The 20,660-nt window shown below is 43.4% G+C and overlaps 1 protein-coding gene across 1 annotated transcript in view; it reads left to right on the top strand.

Annotated features, from left to right (window-relative positions):
- Positions 1 to 20,380, top strand: part of ndufs6 (NADH:ubiquinone oxidoreductase subunit S6) — a 40,080-nt gene extending 19,700 nt beyond the window's left edge. Inside the window, exons 2-4 of the mRNA XM_072509499.1 lie at positions 11,563 to 11,616; positions 18,466 to 18,588; positions 20,216 to 20,380. Coding sequence (XP_072365600.1) covers positions 11,563 to 11,616; positions 18,466 to 18,588; positions 20,216 to 20,281 — 243 coding nt within the window. The 3' untranslated portion in view covers positions 20,282 to 20,380. The remainder of the gene's footprint in view (positions 1 to 11,562; positions 11,617 to 18,465; positions 18,589 to 20,215) is intronic.
- The last annotated feature ends 280 nt before the right edge of the window (positions 20,381 to 20,660 follow it).

Below are 20,660 nucleotides of genomic sequence, written 5' to 3'. Positions count from 1 at the left end.
TGCCCTTGTCAACCTAAACATTACATTCAATTAAACCTCAAAGCGCCTTAAACATTCACCATTGGCACACAGTGGCAGCAATATGCATTGCAGCAACTTGTCAAGCCCCCTTTGGCAGTATTTTCAAAACCCTTGAGCTACCATTTAGAAGCATAAGGGCAGCAGGTGCATCGGAATAGCACCACCATTAAGTTCCCCTACAAGTCCTACGCCATCCTGACTGGAACTATGTTGCCATTCTCTCACTGTCACTGGGTCGGAATCCCCTCCATAACTGTACTGTGGGTTTACTCACATCACATGGACTATCGTGGTTAAAGAAGGTGGCTCAGCACCATCTTGGGCACAATTAGGGATGCGCAATAGATTCTGGTCTTGCCAGCGATGTTCAGATCCCATGAATGACTAAAAGCAGGGGATGCACTTGAGATCACAATTAGAGGCAAGCAAGAGATCTCAGATATTGTAGGACTGCAGGAGGTTACAGAAGGAAAACAAAAATGGAAAGATTTGAAAACCATCATGAAAATTTTAAAATTGAGGCATAGCTGGACTAGGAGCCAGCATTGGTCAGTGAGCCCAAAGATTATGAACATAGAACAGTACAGCACAGAACAGGCCCTTTGGCCCTCGATGTTGTGCCGAGCATTGTCCGAAACCAAGATCAAGCTATTCCACTCCCTGTCATTCTGGTGTGCTCCATGTGCCTATCCAATAACCGCTTGAAAGTTCCTAAAGTGTCCAACTCCACTATCACAGCAGGCAGTCCATTCCACACCCTAACCACTCTCTGAGTAAAGAACCTACCTCGGACATCCCTCCTGTATCTCCCACCCTGAACCTTATAGTTATGCCCCCTTGTAACAGCTACATCCACCCGAGGAAAAAGTCTCTGAACATCCACTCTATCTATCCCCCTCATTATCTTATAAACCTCTATTAAGTCGCCTCTCATCGTACTCTGCTCCAAAGAGGAAAGCCCTAGCTCCCTCAACCTTTCCTCATAAGACCTATCCTGCAAACCAGGCAGCATCCTGGTAAATCTCCTTTGCACCCTTTCCAATGCTTCCACATCCTTCCTATAATGAGGTGACCAGAACTGCACACACTACTCCAAATGTGGTCTCACCAGGGTCATGTACAGTTGCAGCATAACCTCGCGGCTCTTAAACTCAAGCCCCCTGTTAATAAACGCTAACATGCTATAAGCCATCTTTACGGCTCTGTCCACTTGAGTGGCAACCTTCAGAGATCTGTGGACATGAACCCCAAGATCTCTCTGTTCCTCCTCATTCCTCAGAACCCCACCGTTGACCATGTAATCCGCATTCAAATTTTTTCTAACAAAATGAATCACCTCGCACTTATCAGGATTAAACTCCATCTGCCATTTCATGGCCCAGCTCCGCATCCTATCAATGTCTCTTTGCAGCCTACAACAGCCCTCCACCTCATCCACTACTCCACCAATCTTGGTGTCATCAGCAAATTTACTGACCAACCCTTCAGCCCCCTTCTCCAAGTCATTGATAAAAATCACAAATAGCAGAGGACCCAGCACTGATCCCTGTGGTACACCGCTGGTAACTGGTCTCTAGTCTGAAAATATTCCATCCACCACCACCCTGTGTCTTCTATGTGATAGCCAGTTACTTATCCAATTGGCAAAATTTCCCTCTATCCCACACCTCCTTACTTTCTTCATGAGCCGACCATGGGGAACCTTATCAAACACCTTACTAAAATCCATGTATACAACATCAATTGCTCTACCTTCATCTGCACACTTAGTTACCTCCTTAAAGAATTCAATCAAATTTGTGAGGCAAGACCTACCCTTCACGAATCCATGTTGACTATCCCGGATTAAGCTGCATAAAATCCTATCCTTCAGGACCTTTTCCATTATCTTCTCGACCACCGAAGTAAGACTAACTGGCCTATAATTACCAGGGTCATTCCTATTCCCTTTCTTGAACAGAGGAACAACATTCGCCACTCTCCAGTCCTCTGGCACTATCCCCGTGGACAGCGAGGACCCAAAGATCAAAGCCAAAGGCTCTGCAATCTCATCCCTTGCCTCCCAAAGAATCGTTGGGTGTAACCCATCTGGCCCAGGGGACTTGTCGACCCTCAGGTTTTTCAAAATTGCGAATATACCCTTCCTCAGAACATCTACTTCCTCCAGCCTACCCGCCTGAATCACACACTCATCCTCAAAAACATGGCCCCTCTCCTTTGTGAACACTGAAGAAAAGTATTCATTCAACGCCTCCCATTTCTTCTGACTCCATGCACAAGTTCCCACTACTGTCCTTGACCGGCCCTACCCTCACCCTGGTCATTCTTTTATTTCTCACGTAAGAGTAAAAAGCCTTGGGGGTTTTCCTTGATCCGACCCGCCAAGGACTTCTCATGCCCCCTCCTTGCTCTCCTAAGCCCTTTTTTCAGCTCATTCCTTGCTACCTTGTAACCGTCAAGCGACCCTACGGAACCTTGTTTTCTCCTCCTTACATACTCTTCCTTTTTCCTCTTGGCAAGACATTCAACCTCTTTTGTGAACCATGGTTCCCTCACACGGCCATTTCCTCCCTGCCTGACAGGGACAATACCTATCAAGGACACGCAGTATTTGTTCCTTGAACAAGCTCCACTTTTCATTTGTGCCTTTCCTTGACAGTTTCTGTTCCCATCTTATGCTCCCTAATTCTTGCCTAATCACATCATAATTACCCCACCCCCAATTATAAACCTTGCCCTGCCGTATGGCCCTATCCCTCTCCATTGCAATAGTGAAAGACACCGAATTGTGGTCACTATCTCCAAAGTGGTCTCCCACAAACAAATCTAACACTTGGCCCAGTTCATTACCCAGTACCAAATCCAATGTGGCCCCCCCTCTTGTCGGCCTATCCACATATTGTGTCGGAAACCCTCCTGCACACACTGTACAAAAACTGCCCCATCCGAACTATTCGACCTATAGAGGTTCCAATCAATATTTGGAACGTTAAAGTCACCCATGACAACTACCCTGATACCTCCACACCTATCCATAATCTGTTTTGCAATTTCTTCCTCCACATCTCTGTTACTATTTGGGGCTCTATAGAAAACTCCTAACCATGTGACCGCTCCCTTCCTATTTCTAACTTCGAACCATATTACCTCAGTAGGCAGATCCCCTTCAAACTGCATTTCTGCAGCCGTTATACTATCCTTGATTAACAATGCTACTCCACCTCTTTTACCACCTTCCCTACTCTTACTGAAACATCTGTATCCCGGAACTTCCAACAACCCTGTTCCAACTGTCCCTGTTCTAACCATGTCTCCGTAATTATCATCGAATTTACAGTGCAGAAGGAGGCCATCCGGCCCATCGAGTCTGCACCGGCTCTTGGAAAGAGTACCCTACTCAAGGTCAACACCTCCACCCTATCCCCACAACCCAGCAACTCCACCCAACACTAAGGGCAATTTTGGACACGAAGGGCAATTTATCACGGCCAATCCACCTAACCTGCACATCTTTGGACTGTGGGAGGAAACCCACGCACACACCGGTAGGACATGCAGACTCCGCACAGACAGTGACCCAAGCCGGAATCGAACCAGGGACCCTGGAGCTGTGAAGCAATTGTGCTATCCACAATGCTACCGTGCTGGCAACAACCTCGTAGTCCCAAGTACCAATCCACGCTCCAAGTTCATCTACCTTATTCCGGATGCTGCTTGCATTGAAGTAGACACACTTCAACCCACCTTTCTGTCTGCCAGTACACTCCTGCGTCCTTGATACTCTCCTCAGTACCTCACTATTCTCGACACTGGCTTCTGGACTGCAGCTCGTTTTCCCAGCCCCCCGACAAATTAGTTTAAACCTCCCCGAAGAGTGGTAGCAAATTTCCCTCCCAGGATATTGGTGCCCCTCTGGGTCAGGTGCAAACCGTCCTGTCCGTACAAGTCCCACCTTCCCCAGAATGTGCTCCAATTATCCACGTAACTGAAACCCTCCCTCCTACACCATCCCTGCAGCCACGTGTTTATCTGCACTCTCTCCCTGTTCCTCACCTCACTAGGAAGTGGCACCGGCAACAACCCAGAGATGACAACATGGTTTATCCTGGAACTTAGCTTCCACCCTAGCTCCCTAAATTCCTGTTTTAAATCCCCGACCCTTCTCTTACCCATGTCGTTGGTACCGATGTGTACCACGACTTGTGACTGCTCCCCTTCCCCTTTAAGGATTCTGAAAACACGGTCCGAGACGTCACGGACCCTAGCACCCTGGAGGCAACATACCATCCGTGAGTCTCTTTCGCTGCCACAGAACCGTCTATCTGTCCCTCTAACTATCGAGTCACCAATAACTATTGCTCTCCTGCTCTCCCTCCTTCCCTTCTGAGCCACCGTTCACCGTGGCTTACCCCTGGTAGGTCGTCCCCCTCAACAGTATCCAAAGCGGTATACTTGTTACTGAGGGGACCACAGAGGTCCCTGCACTGACTGCTTCCTCCCAGCCCCTCTCACCGTCACCCATCTATCTTGATTCTTCGGAGTAACTACATCCCTGAAGCTACTATCTCTGACCACCTCTGCCTCCCGAATGATCCGAAGTTCCTCCAGCTCCAGTTCCCTAACGCGGTTTCTGAGAAGCTGGAGCTGGGTGCACTTCCCACAGGTGAAATCAGCAGGGACACTGACGGCGTCCCTCACCTCAAGCATTCTGCAGGAGGAACATTGCACTGCCTTCCCTGCCATGCTCTCTAGATAAAAAAAGAAAAAGAAAGAAAGAGCTTACCTGTTATTCACTCTACCCCTTAGGTTAAAGGAGGTGGAAGGGTGGGGGACATTACAAGTGTAGTGTCTAGGGTTTAGAAACTGGCCAACTTAAATACAGGTAAAAATAAAACACTTAACCAGCAACCACTATGCCCCACACGAGAACAGCAATCAGCTGTTATGGGCCTGCACAAACAATTTAAATCTTTACTACTTACCCAGCAGTCACTCTGGCCTCACTCCGACCGGATTCAGCTGGAAACTCCCAACAGTAAGTTTAAAAAAAAAAATTACTCCCCTTCGCAGCAAGCACTCACTCAGCAACCACTGCGCCCCGCACGATAACACCTCGGGGGGGAAAGAAAAACTACTTACCAGTCACCAGCCAATCACTTACCTGCAGGCTGTGACGTCACAGTTCAACTTCTTTTACTTCTAACTGCCCTCGAGACTCCCTCTTGATCTTTAGTCGGCTGGGATCCTTACAGTGATTGCCTTTTTATTTGGTTAGAGGAGGAGGTAGGAAGGGAAACACTGAAGAAGTGCTTCTGGTTTAACTGTTAATTGACAACAGCTCCTCCACAAACCACCTTCAAGATACGGTGACCGCAATGCACTGATGCAAATTTTCCCCGCAACAGCCAATCAGCAGCTCCGCTCTACTGCCCTCAGCTGGATGAGTGAATGGAAATAGTGCAAGTTGGGATACAGAATTTAGAGTTTTGAATGAGCCCACCTTTATAGAAGATGGGTGCGTGAAGAAATAGTCAAATTTAGAGATGCCAAAGACATGAATAAGGATTTCAGCTGCAGGTGAGCCAAGGGAAGGCAGAGTTGAGCCATGTTGTAGAGGTCGAAGAAGGCAATCTTAGTGCTGGAACAGATATGCAGTTGGAAGCTCATCTTGGTCAAATGAGACTCCAAGGTTCCAAACAGCTGGGGCTGTTTAGCACAGGGCTAAATCGCTGGCTTTGAAAGCAGACCAAGGCAGGCCAGCAGCACGGTTCAATTCCCGTAACAGCCTCCCCGAACAGACGCCGGGATGTGGCGACTAGGGACTTTTCACAGTAACTTCATTGAAGCCTACTCGTGACAATAAGCGATTTTCATTTTCATTCATTTCAAATGATCTGGTTCAGCCTCAGGCAAGTTTCCAGAAAGAGAAATGATGACTAGAAAATTGAGTTTGCGGTTGCTGCTTAATGTTTGAACACACTGACTGTTTCTTTCAGTTCTTCAAACTGTTTGATTTTACAACTGAGCAGCTTGCAGACACATTCTTGCACTGTTTACACTTCAGTTTACCTGTGAACGCCTCCAATATATATAGGTATGCTAAAATAAAATATGGCTGAGGAAATTTCACTGAGGTTTATATAGCAGGGTCAATAGGTACAATGTGGAATTTTCTTGAACTCAGTGTTACACCAGGCAGCTTATATCTATATGAAAACCAAATGCAGGATTCTGGGAATCCAAAATAAAAACAGAAAATGGTGGAAATACCCAGCAGGCCTGGCAGCATCTGTGGAGAGAAACCGAGTTAACACTGTACCCTTTGTGGTGTGTCACCTGATTTCAATGAGCAGAGTGGTAGGGGGATGCAACTGTTAAATTTGCTGTATTGGATTGGACTTGTTTTATTGTCATGTGTACCGAGGTACAGTGAAAAGTATTGTTCTGCATACAGTCCAGACAGATCATTCCATATATGAAAAAACCCCACAGGACATAGATAAATACACAATGTAAATAGATACCGGCATCGGGTGAAGCATACGGAGTGCAGTACTACTCACTAGAGAAGATGTGTGAAGAGATCAGGCCGTAAGAGTCTCATTCAGGAGTCTGGTAACAGTGGAAAAAAATAAGTTTTTGAACCTGTTAGTTAGTGCATGTTCTCCTGTCTGATGGAAGAAGTTGGAAGAGTGAACAACCCGGGAGGGAGGGGTCTTTGATTATGCTGTCCGCTTTCCCAAGGCAGCAGGAGATGTAGACAGAGTCAATGGATGGGAGGCGGGTTCACGTGATGGACTGGATTGTGTTCACAACTCTCTATCGTTTCTTACGGTTTGGGCCAAGCAGTTGCCTTCCAGTCTGTGATACAGCCAGATAGAATTCACTGTCCTTGAACTAAGAAGGAGAAGATTTGCTGACGTTATCCCCTAAATGCTGCTCAGGGACCTCGGCTTGAATGAATCTCTTTGAGTGTCTGATAAGGACAGAGTTGCCTCGTAGAATAGCCCAAATGCCCCTGGATAGGATGAAAACCTTGGGTGGGCTACCAGAAGGCAGTTGCTTCCCACAGAACTGCACATTGCGTGGACAAGATTGGACAGAGGCAGGAAGAATAATACATTTTGTCACTGTCATAGGACATTGTAGTGTTACATTGTCAAAAAAAGTTACATTTTGAGTAATTTCATGGACGGTGCAACATTTGGAGTTGGTAAATATATTTTACATCAAAAGTATGAACGGACAGATATTTGAAACTGCTATGTCCACATTTGGATTTGAAATTTTATAATTCCAATTGTGAATAAAGTTTGGTAATTATATTTCAGATTGTTATATTTTGTGCTAAAATTGAGTAAATAAACTGGAGATATGCCTTCGCTCAATCTAAAATTATCAGCAGATGTTTAATATGAGTATGATCCATTGCAGATCGGTTTGTATGACTATCACTTTTAAAAGTATGTATGCATGGATTGTTAAACATAATACAAATATTGACAAAGTCTGTTATTTTCACGTAAGGCATAACAAGGATTTTAAAATTTTACCATAGCTGTTAATGCTGAATAACATGTATAATTGATAATGCATTTGTGAAGTGCTTTTAAGGGAAAATATATAATTTTGAAAGCACTCAGCCCTGTTGTGCTGTCTGTTTTTGTTTAAATGACCTCATGTTTGCAAAGAGATTAATAGGAGCCTCCTCCCTTGAATTCAGAAGCCATCCATCTCTCTGACTTCACAAACTTACATAGATTATTCCAAATGTTTATCATCTTCTGTGTAAAGGCATTTTTCTAACATCTGCTTTAAATTCATGTCCTTTTGTACTGCCCTGGCTAAGCTTAAAGTCATGTTTTGGGATCATCTTATCTCCAGCATTTAATGCTATATAAGCCTCAGTGAAATTCTTTCAGCCATATTCTTTCTGATTCCACCCTTTTGCATTTCTATATTAAAATGTATATAATGAGATTTAAGAAGGAAACCGTTAATTATTGTTTTTTTCCAAGATAATTAATGGGATGAAGGGTGGGAGAAGGTTTCAGTGTTAGTTGGGGGGTGGTGATGGGGGAGGGGTGTGGAGAGAGGATGACTTCTCATATTTTCCAGAAATCTCTCTAAGCATTTCACACAAAATAGGTTACTTTGAAGTGTAGTGCCATGTGTACAGAAACATAGCAACTAATGTGGCAGGGTTTTACAAGCAGCAGTTGGATAAATAACCAATTAACTTGTTGTGTGGAGGTAATTGAGCTTGAGGAAGAAAATAAATACACTCTCCAATTAATGTGGAAATGTTTGGGAGCGACTTAAGACAGAAAAAAATGTTTACAATCACTGAAAATTCCTCCCCTTGTTTTTTTTCATTAAGAGCAAAGTCCCACGAAAGATTTAAATCTTTGTCACACTCTTCAATATTGACATGTATTCTTGGATAATCCGATTCATTGTTAACAGTGTAAGTGATTTCTGCTGCAGATGTGCATTGCTGCTCTTGCTTTGAGAGGGAGGACAGTATAAATCTTGTTTATACTGTCTTTACAAACTGTGTTTTAGCCATCCAGTTCTTTGGCCCAGGTTTAATTTCTGTTCACTTCTAATGAGGACTATTTAAAACTTGATGAGATGAACTTCAACATAGATTCTGTTAAGATGAGATTCAGGCTACTGGGACACATATTATTGATATTTTAACAATTTACTCAAATACTAATTTAGGATCGGACCAAACAACCTCAGCTCTAATTCTTGGACTCTTGCATAGTATTACATAGTGTTTACAATACTGAAATAGGCTATTTGACTCAACAAGTCCATCCCAGTTTTTCTGTTCCACGTTAGCCTCCTCCAGTTCCTTCTTCATTTAACCCCATTTACTGTTCCTTTCTCCCTTGTGTATCATCTAGCTTCTCTGGAAACGCATTTATCCTAACTCCTTCTAAAAATTTACAAATGCCAAATCTGAATCAAAAACAGAAATGCTGTGAATTAAACCTCTGATACTTTGTCTTGCATCATTTATTATTTTTATCAATGCTATTTAATGTACTGATGCAAAAGATTACAAATGCGACCATTTTATTATTTACCTCATTTCCTGATCTATTGACTTGTCTGTTTTCTCCACGGATGTTGAATATTTCCAGAATCTTCTGTTTGTGTTCAAGCATACAAGCAGAAACTCAAGCGGGAGAATCCAGCTAAGAAGGTTGTGCAGTGCTGGTCCGAGGAGACAGAAGAGCTCTTGCGTGACTGCTTAGAGACAGTGGACTGGTCCATATTTAAGAACTCAGCGACCAACTTAAATGAGTATGCCACCACCGTCACAGACTTCATCAGCAAATGTGTGGACGACTGCGTGCCAAAGAACCATGGCTCAATCGCGAGATTGACTCCCTACTGAAGGACAGATCTAAGGCGTTCAAGGCAGACGACCCTGACCTATACAAGAAATCCAGGTACGACCTCCGCAAAGCCATCAGAGATGCCAAGAGAGAATATCAAACCAAGCTAGAGTCACAGACAGACTCTCGGCGGTTGTGGCAAGGACTAAACAACATAACGGGCTACAAAGCGAAGCCGAACAGTATCTCTGGCAGCAGCGCACCCCTCCCCAATGAACTCAATGCATTCTATGCTCGGTTCGAGCAGGTAACCAACAATCCGCTGTCGAGTGCCCCAGCTGCCCATAATTCACCCATACCCACCATCACAGCTTCCGAAGTCAGATTGGCCTTCCTGAAAGTGAACCCACGGAAGGCGACGGGCCCGGACGGGATCCCTGGTCGTGCACTCAGAACCTGCGCGGACCAGCTGGCAGAGGTATTCACGGACATCTTTAACCTGTCCCTACTCCACTCCGAGGTCCCCACATGCTTCAAGAAGACCACCATCATACCGGTACCAAAGAAGAACCAGACAACGTGCCTCAATGACTACCGACCAGTGTCCCTGACTCCAGTCGTAATGAAGTGCTTCGAGAGGTTGATCATGAAGCGCATCACCTTCATACTCCCAGAACGCCTTGATCCACTGCAATTCGCATACCGCTGCAACCGGTCCACATCAGATACCATTTCCCTGGCCCTACACTCATCCCTAGAGCATCTCGAAAACAAGGACTCCTACATCAGACTCCTATTTATTGACTACAGCTCCGCCTTCAACACCAGAATCCCAGCCAAGCTCATATCAAATCTCCAAAACCTAGGACTTGGCTCCCCACTCTGCAACTGGATCCTCGATTTTCTGACCAACAGACCACAATCAGTAAGAATGAACAACAACACCTCCTCCACAATAGTCCTCAACACCGGCGCCCCGCAAGGCTGCGTACTTAGCCCCCTACTCTACTCCCTGTACACACACGACTGCGTGGCAAAACTTGGTTTCAACTCCATCTACAAGTTTGCTGATGATACGACCATAGTGGACCGGATCTCGAATAACGACGAGTCCGAATACAGGAGGGAGATAGAGAATCTAGTGGAGTGGTGTAGCGACAACAATCTATCCCTCAATGCCAGCAAAACTAAAGAGCTGGTAATTGACTTCAGGAAGCAAAGTACTGTACACACCCCTGTCAGCATCAATGGGGCGGAGGTGGAGATGGTTAGCAGTTTCAAATTCCTAGGGGTGCACATCTCCAAAAATCTGTTCTGGTCCACCCACGTCGACGCTACCACCAAGAAAGCACAACAGCGCCTATACTTCCTCAGGAAACTAAGGAAATTTGGCATGTCCACATTAACCCGTACCAACTCTTACAGATGCACCATAGAAAGCATCCTATCGGGCTGCATCACAGCCTGGTATGGCAACTGCTCGGCCCAGGACCGCAAGAAACTTCAGAGAGTCGTGAACACCGCCCAGTCCATCACACAAACCTGCCTCCCATCCATTGACTCCATCTACACCTCCCGCTGCCTGGGGAAAGCGGGCAGCATAATCAAAGATCCCTCCCACCCGGCTTAGACACTCGTCCAACTTCTTCCATCAGGCAGGAGATATAGAAGTCTGAGAACACGCACGAGCAGACTCAAAAACAGCTTCTTCCCCACTGTCACCAGACTCCTAAATGACCCTCTTATGGACTGACCTCATTAACACTACACCCTGTATGCTTCATCCGATGCCAGTGCTTATGTAGTTACATTGTATATGTCGTGTTGCCCTATTATGTATTTTCTTTTATTCCCTTTTCTTCTCATGTACTTAATGATCTGTTGAGCTGCTTGCAGAAGAAAACTTTTCATTGTATCTCGGTGCACGTGACAATAAACAAATCCAATCCAAATCCAATCCAATCCAAAGATTTAAAACCTTCCTTCCAAACATAACTGTAGACTGTATAGATCTGAATATTTGTAATTTGTTTGGATTATGAAAATTACACTAACCAACTTAACATTTATTACTGCACCCTCCCTCTGAATGGTATGCATTACATGTTAAAGTTTGTGACGATCAACATAATGAAATTTACACTTTGTGCTTAAAGTTTTTTAAAACACTTTTTTTCTTCTGTTTCAGGTTTATGAAAAGGATGATTACCGAAAAGTCAGATTTGTTGGTCGACAGAAAGAAGTAAGTTTTCCAAAGTTCGAATGATATTTGAACTGCTCTGGAAGTTTCTGTTGTCTTAAAGCTCCCACACTACAGTATGGACAGTGGCACTAGTTACGTGGCACTAGTAAAGCCACATAAATATTTGGACTAGCTTTAGCTCAAAAGTACAATTTGAACAAAAATATAAGTGTAAACATTTGAATCTCCTTCCACTGTCATCTATATTTTGATTCTATTCACCTCTTTCCCTGTCTTCCTTGTGTTATTTTAATTTTTTAACTTTAATTTCACTTTTTCTACTTACCTGGGTGAATGCTTTAAAACAGTTTTAAGTTATTGTAAATTTGCTTTAAAGGTCAATATTTTAACTGATTAATTTGGTTCCATGATGCAACCAGGTCAATTCTTGAAGCAACTACATATATTAAAAATTGGAGCGGGTTGTGAAATCAGCAACCTCGGTAACTTCACAATGACAGATATGTACATTTATTTTCTAACACTTAAAGAATTAAGGTAACTTAGAATACAGTGAAATAGGGGTATCTTGCTTATGCATTTCTATATGATGCACTGTAACATGATTTGGTCTTGTGTGTTTCTGCTGTTTCATGTTTTAATTCTTCTGTTTAACATCTTGAAAACAATAATTGCAGTAAAATGTTTTTTGATTATGTAACAATGTTAATGTGCAATATTAATGTTGATTGAGAGTTATTTGCTAACCTTGTTAATTATCCAGAAAGCTGAAATACCTTTGATTGCGTAGTAGCATCACTTAAGGATTGTTCATTACACAGTCTACTTTGTAACATGGAAAATACTCATCCCCAAAATTCTTCAGGGAGGAGTATATGTACCAAGTATAACACTGAAATTTATTGATGGAAATTTTACTTTGGAGATTTTGTGTGTTTTGTACCTGGTGCATTATGCAGCTAGACTGTTTTCCACTTATGAGCATTGTTCTTTTATGCCCCTATCTTCTGCCATCACTGCTGGAAGCTTAATCCATGTATGCATCACCTTGAAGGCAAATTTCACAAATACTTTCCTTGCTTGTTGTCGTTTTTTAAGAGCTTGTTTCGTAAGTTGTCTCCTCCACAAACTCTTGCATATTTATCACCTCGGCTCTTGACCGATTTCAATGGTTTTCTGTATCTACTAAATCACCTTTAAGATCCTGTTCATTTACAACATCTTTCAAGATGCTTCTAAACCAAATCTTGCAAGGCACACCTTCTGTTCCTCTTCCTTGGGTTTTTGCTAGTTCTCTTCCACCCCTCCCCAAACTGCTTTGCCGTGCTCTATCTCTTCTTGCCTTTAAAAATCTGGGCCTCTTAATTTCCTCCTCCTGCTTGATTCCCACATTTTCTCTTGCGATGTGTGTTAAAGGGAAGGCAAATGGAATGTGGGCCTTTATTTTAGAGGGAATGGAGTATAAAAATAGGAAAGTAATATTCAAACACTATTTTGCAAAGCAAAGAGCCAGGCATTCACCATGATGGAAATGGTCAGGTGAAAAGGTTATGCCTCTTTCAGTATTGACAGTTGCATGTCTCTGTTTTGTTTGAGGTTTCCTTTCAGTTTTCTTCAGCCTGTTATTTCTGGCAATGTAATAGGTGAGGTTACTCACAGCGTCAGTTATTTAGACATTACAGCACTGCTAATTGTAACACATCATCTGCTTACTAACTGCAGTGCCAACAATTCACTTGTCACTGTGCATAAAGCTTCAAAGCGTCCCTTTTGGTAATGCAGACATCTTTCTAAAATCAAGAAATATAAGAAGTGTTGCTTCACTGCTCCAACGTCCTGAAACAGAACTTGTTTTATACACTCAAGGCAGCAACTCCCTTGTCATGAACCAGCTCTTCCCAACTTTTAGCTCAGTTGGCTAGACAACTGACTTGTGGTGCAGAGCGAGGCCAACACGGCTTCAATTCCTGTACCGGCTAAGGTTATTCAGAAAGGCCCCGCCTTCTCAACCTTGCCCTTGTCTGAGGTGTGGTGACCTTCAGGTTAACTCACCACCACCAGCTCCCGCTCAAAGGGCAAAACCGCCTGTGGTCATCTGGGTCTATGGCAACTTTACCTTTATATAACATCAGATGGTGTTCCACTTAAGTTAATCAGTCATGTAATGTTGTTCTAGGAACACCATCTCAAAGTGTAAAACCATGAGAATATTGAGATTTCTCATGCTTTTTAAATAGGTACATAACATTTCAAGGTTTATAAAAAATCGCAAAACATGTTTGCCAGAATTTATTCAGTAGAAACAAGGGCCAGGATTTGGGGGGAAAATAAGTCAGGCTCACCACAAAACTCGTAGTATTAAATGACGTGGAGATGCCGGCGTTGGACTGGGGTGGGCACAGTAAGACGTCTTGCTACACCAGGTTAAAGTTCAACAGGTTTGTTTTGAATCACTAGCTTTCGGAGCGCAGCTCCTTCATCAGGTGAGATCCTTCACCTGAGGAAGAAGCTGCGCTCCGAAAGCTAGTGATTCGAAACAAGCCTGTTGGACTTTAACCTGGTGTGGTAAGACTTCTTACATATTATTAAAGTAATTGGACAGCAATTTTTTTTTTAATAAACATTTTATTGAGGTATTTATGATTTACAACAACAACAAAATTAGCAATGTACATGAATTTATAAACATAGTGCAAAAGCTGTCTTCCTCCCTTACAGGCCCCGCATTTATTAACCCCCTACTCTAAACTAAGCGAACCCCCCCCCCCTTCTGCTGACGATTAATTTGTTGCAAAGAAGTCGATGAACGGTTGCCACCCCCGGGCGAACCCTAACATTGACCCTCTCAAGGCGAACTTGATTTTCTCCAAGCAGAGAAAGATAGCCATGTCAGATAGCCAGGTCTCCGACTTCAGGGGCTTTGAATCCTTCCAAGCTAATAATATCCGCCTCCGGCTACCAGGGAAGCAAAGGCCAGAATGTCTGCCTCTTTCTCCTCCTGGATTCCCGGATCTTCCAACACACCAAAAATCGCCACCTCTGGACTCATTGCCACCCTTGTTTTTAACACTGTGGACATGACACCCGCAAACACCTGCCAGAATCCCCTAAGCTTTGGGCATGTCCAGAACATGTGGACATGGTTCACAGCCCTCCCGCACACCTTGCGCACCTATCTTCCACCTCAAAGAACCTGCTCATCCCGGCCACTATCATGTGAGCCCGGTGAACAACCTTGAATTGATCAGGCTGAGCCTGGCACATGTTGTGGATGCGTTGACTCTGCTTAACGCGGCAGCCCAGAGACCATCCTCTATTTCTCCTCCCAACTCCTCTTCCCACTTGCGCTTCAGCTCCTCCGTCTGCTTCTCCACTGACCCCATGAGTTCCTTGTAGATGTCAGAGACGCTCCCTTCTCCTACCCATACTCTGGAAACTACCCTGCCCTGTATCCCCCTTGGTGGTAGGAGCGGGAAGGTTGAAACCAGCAGTCCCGCACCTGCAGGTACATAAATTTGTTTCCCCTCGCCAATCCAAATTTCTCCTCCGGCTCGCTCAGGCTAGGAAAGCTCCCCTATATAAACACATCCCCCATCCTCTCAATCCCTGCTCTCTGCCATCTCTGAAACCCTCCATCCATCCTCCCCCCCCCCCCCCCCCCCGGCTCCACTCAAGCATCCCCTTTTTTTACTCGTGGGATCTTACCCGCCCATACAAAGCCAGTAATTACCTTATTGACCCGTTTAAAGAAGGTCCGTGGAATAAAGGTGGGGAGATACTGAAACACAAACAGGAACCTCGTGAGGACCGTCATTTTCACTGTCTGCACCCCCCAGCTAGTGACAACGGGAGCGTGTCCCACCTCCAAAAATCGTCCTTCGTTTGGTCTACTAGTCGGACCAGATTTAGCTTGTGCAACCGTTCCCATTCCCGCGCCACCTGGATGCCTAGGTACCGAAAGCTTCCACCTACCACTCTAAATGGTAGCTCCCCAACCTCCTCTCCTGCCCCCTTGCCCACAACGTAAATATCTCACTTTTTCCCCATTTTAGTTTATACCCCGAAATCCGGCCAAATTCCCCCAGAATCCTCATAATTGCTTCCATCCCCTCTAATGGGTCCAATACATACAGGAGCAGGTTGTCTGCGTAAAGCGAGACTCTGTGTTCCACTAGTACCTAGTCCTCATCAACTGTGGCCCCAATATCCCAGAGAATGTTTTATAGAACTCCACTGGGTGCCCGTCTGGCCCCGGGGCTTTACCCGACTGCATGGCCTTCAGACCCTCCGCTATCTCTTCCAACCCGATCGGGGCCCCCAGCGCTTATACCAGTGGCCCCCAGCCCTTCTACCAGCGACAGCAACTTCTAATCATTGCAAATGCTCAGTTAAATGGGAAATCAGGAAATTTCCATCTGAGTTGCCCTGCTCCTCCAGTGACTGCACTATAACAAAAAAAATTAGAGTACTGTTGCCTTTTTTACCTGCTATAAATATGGCAATCAATAAGGTTGCCCTTCTTTCTTTAGATATCGATATTATATTTCTGAGTCGCCAGGTATCAAATGATACCACCACAAGGTTCAACCGGATACCGATCAAAGAGCCAAACAACCAGTTAGTTAGTTCAAGGTCAAGGATACTTTATTTACACACAATTAGTCATGCAACATAAATACTTCTAGTTAACTATCAGCTATCAGCTAAGATAATCTGTACTTAACTTGGGGCACCCGGCTTAGGTCAGAAAAGAGTGGCGGCTGTTCGATTCTGGATCTATCGGGTTCGAAGGAGTAAATGCTGCTCAGCTGGGCTCATCCGTCTGGTAGCGGGCGTTGAATTTGGACTTGCTTCTGGTGTTGCTGCAATTGGCGATGGTCGTGACCTGGGTACCAAGGCCAAGAGGGCGCCAAGAGAGAGCGAACATATGGCGAACTCTTCTTATACTCCGGGGGGGGGGGGGGGTTTCGAGCTCTTTTGGGTGGTCCTTCGATTTGGGCCCTACTAATTGGGTGATCCCTGATCACTCCGTTCGATTCCTAACCAATAAGTGGGCGGGGATCTGGATGGCTGGGCGTGGCCCAAGCGGTCACTGACCCCGTTGTTTGCGGTTGTTTGCGTTTCCCTTGAACAGGGAGTGGCGCCAAAATGTCTGGGACGGTCCCGGTTGCTTGAGTACCAGTCCTTTGTTTTGGTGAAGATGGGCCATCAAATGTTAATCGGCCCCATTAAAATGCTAATTGGACGGAGTTTCGATACCGTCTGGACATTTTGCTGAGAAATATGCATTTCAGGCTCTGAGCCTGCCTGAGTCTTGGCTTGTCCATTTTACCCGCCAGGCTTTGCGAGTTTCTCTGTACCTAGTTGGAAGTGGCCACCCCAGATGGCTACACAGGGTATAGAGGAGATTTGTCAAGACTTCTGTTCTGAGACGAAAGTGGAAAAAAATAGGACTGTTCTCTATGAAACAGAGAGAGTTTAGAGATTTCGCTAGAGTAGATAGAGAAACTATTCTCTGGTGAGTGGGTCAAGAAACAGAGGTTATAGATTCAAAACCATGCAGGGATGCAGTTAATTGTTTCCATTGTTGGGGGTAGGCACAAACATGGGTTTGAAGTTGCAATCCTATTGGCTATTATCTTCAATGGCAGAGCAGATTCAAGGGCCAAATGGCCTACTGCTGCTCCTAGTGTGTTGGTATGTGGTGCCTCAAAGATAATGGAAGCTGATTCAATTGGACAAGTACTTGAGGCTAAGAGGTTTGACAGAGTTATGTACAAACAGAGATTAAGCTTGGATCTTCTTTCAAAAAGCCAGCAGAGGCACGACTGGCGAAATGGACTCCTTCTGTGCTATGATTTTGAGGCAACCTACAACAAGCCTAGATTTGAGGAAAACTCCATGGTGGAAAGCTTTGAGAATCATAGCTCTAAAATGTACATGTTATTCGACACTTAGCATGTCATATCATGACATTACTTGCATACTGAGTCCCAAAACTTAATTTTCTGCAGGAACTCTAATTTGCATTTGAATGATGGGTGCTTTTGAGTGTAGAAACAGCATATGAATGCTGAAAATCTGTTGCCTTTATTCACTAATAGGAATGTGAATGTCAAGATGGCCACAAAAATATTGCCAAGTCCGATTTATAAAAATTCTCAATATGAGCAATTCACTACATGTTGTGAGATGTCAGAGCTTCATTGGTCACTGTATGGAAATTAATTAACTATAAACTCTAAATGGCTACAGCAGGAATAATTCATAATGACATTGTAAAATCATAGTTCAAAGGGGAGCTTTACATTTGGGAGCAAACTTTATCAGCTTTGATGGCAGAGTGGCACAAATCATCCAACAATATGTGGAGAATCAGCACTCCGAGCAAATCGTTTACATCATAAATTCCTGGATTTTATTTCCATTTAATACCAATGAGAGTAATACCAATACATCATTCTAATATTGTGACTTGGCTGATACTGTGTACGACCAGTAAATGTGTCCTTGTTGTCCTGCTCTGTTCACACTCATGTTTCGAGGGGAGGCGAGGGAGAGGACGCAAGTGATGAGAGAAAATGCTGAGGAAATGTTTGTTATTTCGGGCCTGTGTTCAAGTAATGCTGTTGAGTACCTAGAAACAACAAAAGGTGCAATGTCCTTTGGACAATACAATATTAATGTAAAGGTACGTCGAGTCTGTGAACCCTGGAAATGTTTAAGTTTTAAGCCAAGTGAGCTAAACTGGCCCCCAATATTACATATTGCATTACAAATGTATACAAGAATTTGAGTATTTTCTTTGTGAATTCTGAGGAAACTTTGACATTTGTTTTCTCAAAGTTAAATGTCAAACCATGTGCGCTTCCAATTTTATTTTGATAGGTAAATGAAAGCTTTGCCATTGATTTAGTTGCTGAGGAGCCAGTAACCGAGACTTCAGATAGAGTGGTTTCATGCGATGGTGGTGGAGGAGCCCTTGGACATCCTAAAGTGTACATAAACTTGGTAAGTATTTGGCTGAAATAAGTGCTCCATAAATGTATTTGGTAGAAAGTTAGAATCTATTATAAATTTTCCTGATGTTTGAATTTTGGGTATTAAGTTACACATATGCATGTGACACTTGCAAAGAAAATTGAAATGAAATGAAAATCGCTTATTGTCACAAGTAGGCTTCAATGAAGTTACTGTGAAAAGCCCCTAGTCGCCACATTCTAGCGCCTGTTTGGGGAGGCTGGTACGGGAATCGAACCGTGCTGCTGGCCTGCCTTGGTCTGCTTTCAAAGCCAGCGATTTAGCCGAGTGTGCTAAACCAGCCCCTGGTTTAATTTATATATAGATAAAACTATTGTGGGTGGCATGGTGGTGCTGTGGTTAACACTGTTGCCTCAGTGCTGAGGACCCGGGTTCGATCCCGGCCCTGGATCACTGTCCGTGTGGAGTTTGCACATTTTCCCTGTGTCTGTGTGACTCTCACCCCCACAAACCCAAAGATGTACAGGGTAGGTAGATAGGCCATGCTAAATTGTCCCTTAATTGGGAAAAAAATCATTGGGTCTTCTAAATTTGAATAAAAAAAGATAAAACTATTGTGCGCATGCAGGTTACATGTGGCAAGAATGTGTTTAGCTTGCATTGGTTCAAATTCTTTGATTACTTTAACAATATGATTTTACCAGATTTCATAGGTATATTCCTTGTTGAAATGTTTAAAAAGTGCTATGTTTATGATCTTTTTAAGAACCTATTTGTTATTAATCAGTATTTATACGGAAGAAAATTGGCCGATCACCAGATAGCAAGATTGCTATTTCAGAGAGATCAGTTTTCACTGGAAGTGTCCTGTGATCTGTTTATCCTAAGATAGAGCAAGCCAAGACAAGTCTTGGAAAATTCCTATTTGCTGAGTACAGAATAATATTAGCAAAAATGAAAGGGTGAATAATGTAAACTTGGCTTGGTTAATGTTGTAGCCATATATAATCCATATAACTTACCTAATATTTCTTAGAAATTTATTTCCAAGTCACCTTGGAATATTACTTATTTTTAATGGAATAACTAAAAAAATTGTTAATTTTATAATGGCTACAACTCAATTTCTGCATGAAGCAATCAGGAAGCACTTTTACAAAGAGTAGTAGAAACCTGGGATTCTCTACCCTAAAAGACTAGGTGCTGGATGATTTGGAACTTTTAAAGCTGAGATTGCTAGATTTTTCTGTTAGGCCAAGGGTATCAAGGAATATAAAGCTAAGGCAGATAAACAGATTAAATTGAATTGAGAAGTAAGCATGCAGAACTGAATGATCTCCTGATATTGTGTTCCTATACTCACTGTGAAATAAAACAGCTTAATCTATAACTTGCACTGTCGTACCGAGTCTCTCTCCAGGTCACTTCAAAAACAATATTCAGTTCAAAACACAAGAAGATCCATTGTATTATGCTACAGTATAGTTAGATTTTGGATAAAATGAGCGCACTCCTAAAAATAACGTTGCATATAATTGTAAAGTGAATATTTGCTCCTTGATATTTAGTAAGTTGATTAATTATTTTGGTTAATTATTTTGAGTACTCTTCAAATTTAGAACAACATCTTGACTTTTCTTCTTTCTTTCTTTATCAGGACAAAGAGACAAAAGTTGGAACATGTGGCTATTGTGGACTTCGTTTTAAGCAGATACATCATTGAGAGGAACCATTTGGAATCTTCCCACTCTTTCTCTTCCGTGTGATAGCTCTGTATAGACTTCAGCTATGAAAGCTACAAAAAATAAATTAATTGATGAGATCTGCTTATGTGTGTTGTGTTTAAAAGTGAAGGTAGAGTGAAAACTATTCTTCGAAAAACCAGTACGAGGAATAAGTGTGGAAATAGGCAACTTGAACAGCTGTCCCGGATTATATTTTGAAGCGGTCGTCCCATGTCGTGGGTTGATTGATGCAGGCAAGGGCTTTGTCCTGTAATTTTGATGTTCGATTTTTGTGCATGTCAATATGCACTTATGTGTGCACTGTCCTCTTGTGTCCTCTTGGTGACTTCCTTCTAGAGTTTCCCCTCTAGCTCAAAA

This window comes from Scyliorhinus torazame, chromosome 6, assembly GCF_047496885.1.
Source record: "Scyliorhinus torazame isolate Kashiwa2021f chromosome 6, sScyTor2.1, whole genome shotgun sequence".
Lineage (NCBI taxonomy): Eukaryota > Metazoa > Chordata > Chondrichthyes > Carcharhiniformes > Scyliorhinidae > Scyliorhinus > Scyliorhinus torazame.
Note: the sequence above shows the minus strand (reverse complement) of the source record. Positions and strands in the feature narration are given on the sequence as shown.